The sequence below is a fragment of the Microtus pennsylvanicus genome, chromosome 13, assembly GCF_037038515.1.
Source record: "Microtus pennsylvanicus isolate mMicPen1 chromosome 13, mMicPen1.hap1, whole genome shotgun sequence".
NCBI classification, from domain to species: Eukaryota; Metazoa; Chordata; class Mammalia; order Rodentia; family Cricetidae; genus Microtus; species Microtus pennsylvanicus.
Window position 1 is genome coordinate 82,338,952 of NC_134591.1, and position 3,284 is coordinate 82,342,235.

General features: G+C 51.2%; 1 protein-coding gene across 1 annotated transcript; it reads right to left on the minus strand.

Moving 5' to 3' along the window:
- Positions 1–1,545: 1,545 nt before the first annotated feature.
- Positions 1,546–2,679, minus strand: Actrt2 (actin related protein T2). Its single transcript, XM_075946733.1, has one exon. The coding sequence runs from the start codon at positions 2,677–2,679 to the stop codon at positions 1,546–1,548; it is 1,134 nt and encodes a 377-aa protein (XP_075802848.1).
- Between the last annotated feature and the right edge of the window lie 605 nt (positions 2,680–3,284).

Sequence of the window (3,284 nt, forward strand, 5' to 3'; positions counted from 1 at the left end):
AGGGCAGAGGGATTATATGAGCAAGGTGAGTCAGGATCATGACAGGGAAACCACAGAGACAGCCGCCGGCCTGAGTTCATGGGAGCTGACATGCGGTAGCACAACGAATAAAAACCCAGGGACAGATATTGGGGTTTAACCTGAAGGCCAGAAAAACGAAAGAGACAGCCACTTGCTCTTACCTCTACCTCAGTCTGAAATGGCGATTCTTTCTCCAGGAATCTCAGAATAAGACTGTGTCTGAGAGCTGTCTCCTCCCATCCTCTATTCCTCCCTGGGGCTGGGATTTAAGGCATGCACCACTACTGCTCAGTTTCTGTGACAAACTAGTGTGGCTACTGGGGTTAAAGGTGTGTGTCACCACTGCCTGGTCTGTAAGGCTGACCAGTGGGACTGTTTTACTCTTTGATCTTCAGGCGAGCTTTATTTACTAAAATACAAATGAAATATCACTACACATGTACCGACAGCTAGGGAGCCTGCATGACACTAACCTAGGCCCTCTGAATGTGGGTGACCGTTGTATGTTCATGGGGCCCCTAGTAGTGAGATCAGGATCTGTCCCTGGTACGTGATCTGGCTTTTTGGAACCTATTCCCTATGGTGTGATGCTTTGCTCAGCCTTGATGCAGGCGGGAAGAGCTTGGTCCTGCCTCAACTTGGTATGCCATGCTTTGTTGACTCCCATGGGAGACCTTACCCTTTCTGAGATGTGGATGGGGGTGAGTAGAAAGGCGGTAGTGGGAGGGAACAGGAGAAAAGAAGGGAGGGGAAACTGTGGTTGGTTCGTAAAATAAATCTTAAAAAAATCAATAAAAGAAGGGGAAAAAAGCAAGGATGTTGGGAACATTATCTTAAGGTGTGTTACTTTTGTTTATGTGGCATTTGCTTAATTCTGTGAAGCTGTGATACTTTGTTTCAAACACCTATGATCTAATAAAGCTCTGAACAGCCAATAGCAAGGCAGGAGAAAGGATGGGCGGGGCTGGCAGGCAGAGAGAAAATATGTGAAGAGAAAACTGGGAGAAGGGGTTTGGAGTAGGAGCTGGAGGAGCAGGGGGACATCAGGGGCAGCCACCGAGCTGCACAGCAAACCACAGAGTAAGATTTAAAGACCCAAGAGAATGGGAAAAACACAGTGGCCAAAGGGTAGATGGGATAATATAAGTTAAAAAAATGGGCAAGAAACAAGCCAAGCTAAGGCTGGACATTTATGAATAATAAGACTCAGTGTGTAGTTCATTTAGGAGCTGGGTGGTGGGCCCCCCGAAAAGAATCCAAAGAGCCTAACATCCTATTGCTACACAAGGCTGCTCTAGAGGGAGGATACCCAAGGTCACACACAGGCACCCACGCACAAGTGAACACACCTATGCATAAGCGTGTGTGCACACACACTCACACTCATTCAAAGCAACTCTGCGACCTCAGAGAACGAACTGAACTTGGCAAGCCCAGTGCTTGACCATTCATCTTTTATTGAAAATGGTGCTAAAGCCGTGAGCACGCTCACTTCCTCATGAGCTACTGGGAGCACGGACTCCTTCAGAAGCACCGTCTCTGGACCACAGATGCCCCAAACTCCTTGAAGTCTGCAGCGGTGATCCACATCTGCTTAAAGCTGCTCAAAGAGGTGACAATGGAGGCTCCGATCCATGTGGAGAACCAGCGATCAGGGGGTGCCGTGATCTTGATGGGGACTCCCTTGGAAGCCAGCTGCTCCAGCTCCCTCAAAAGCCTGTCGTCCAGCCCCTGAAACAGCGTGGAGCCCCCTGACAGGACAATCTCCGCATAGAGGATCTTCTGTATATCCGCATCACACTTGGCTATGCTGTTGGATGCCATCTGCGCCAGCCCCGGGCCATGGGTGCCCAGGTGGTCTGGAGAGAACAGGACCTCAGGAGCCTGGTACAGCTGGTCTCCGATGTAGATGACATTCCCATCGGGCAGTTTGTACTCCCTCAAGATGTCTTCCTCCCGCCGAGAGAGTTCTTCCTCAGGCTCCAGAGCCACGTAGCATAGTTTCTCCTTGATGTCATCTACCAGGGCCTTCTCCAGTGGGCATGGAAAGGCCCTCCTGCTGGCCAGGAGGAGCTGGGTAAGGAGCTCCGTGATGTCTCTGCCAGCCACGTAAAGTTTGCTGACTGCATGAGGCAAGGAGTAACCCTCAAAGACAGGGACAGTGCAGGTGACCCCATCCCCACTGTCCACCACCAGACCTGTGACACAGGCAGAGGCATAGAGCGCCAACACAGCCTGGTCTGAGAGATAGAAGGCGGGCACTTCGAAGGTCTCAAACATCATCTCTGCCGTCTTCTCCCGATTCTCCCTCGGGTTCAGGGAGGGCTCCGTCATGAGCACTGGTCGTTCACTGGGCTTCACACCCAGTTCCCATTCGAAGAGATGTCTCCAGAGCTTCTCCATATCATCCCAGCTTGTGACCAGACCCCGCTCGATGGGGGAATGCAGGCGCAGGGCTTCCTGTTTGTAGAGGGCTTCCTCTCCAACAAAATACTTCTTCTGATTGGCTCCCATTGGGGGCATCTTGAACTTTGGGTACCCCACAATGGAGCTGGTGACATGACGGGGCCCAATCTCTCCAGACAGTCCTGCCTTACAGAGCCCAGATCCATTGTCGAAAATCACGGCAGGAAAATCTAGAGCTTGTGGGTTAAACATGTCTGAACTCAAACCCTTCTGAGTGACGCCGAGAGGAAGGCAGATGAGCCTTCTCTGGCCAGTTTGTGTCACAATAGGTTTCCCTGGACATCCACAGGATTCCAGGGTTCCCAGAGGTCTCCCAGGCACAGCTAGCAGACTGACCCCAGTGCCCAGGAACCCTCCATCATCCTTGGTGGCCTGAACTCCTCTCAGGTGGCCTTGACCTACAAGACCTTTTCAAGGGTGCTTGACAGATATGTAACAATCCAGATGAACTAACAACTGTACTCAGTGAGGGTCAGAGCCTTTGGTGGGGCTCTGAACCCCTGTATACCATGAAGGATGAGGTAAACAGAAAGAATTCTGGGTGAGATTGAGAGGCCTGGGGACTCTCACACGAGAGGCCTCATTTCAGAACAAGGCAGCCTGAGGGCACTGCCTTGTACAGGAAGACGACTCTTCACTTCCCAGGCTCAAGGGACAATGTCTAGCAGACCCTCAAAACATTGCTTTTTGAATATATACTCTTCCGGGAAGCTCTCAGAAATGTCTCCTCACTTTGTCTTATTGACTCTGCTTCCCTGTCCCCATTCCAGTCCAGGTCAGGAGCCTTCATCTCTCTC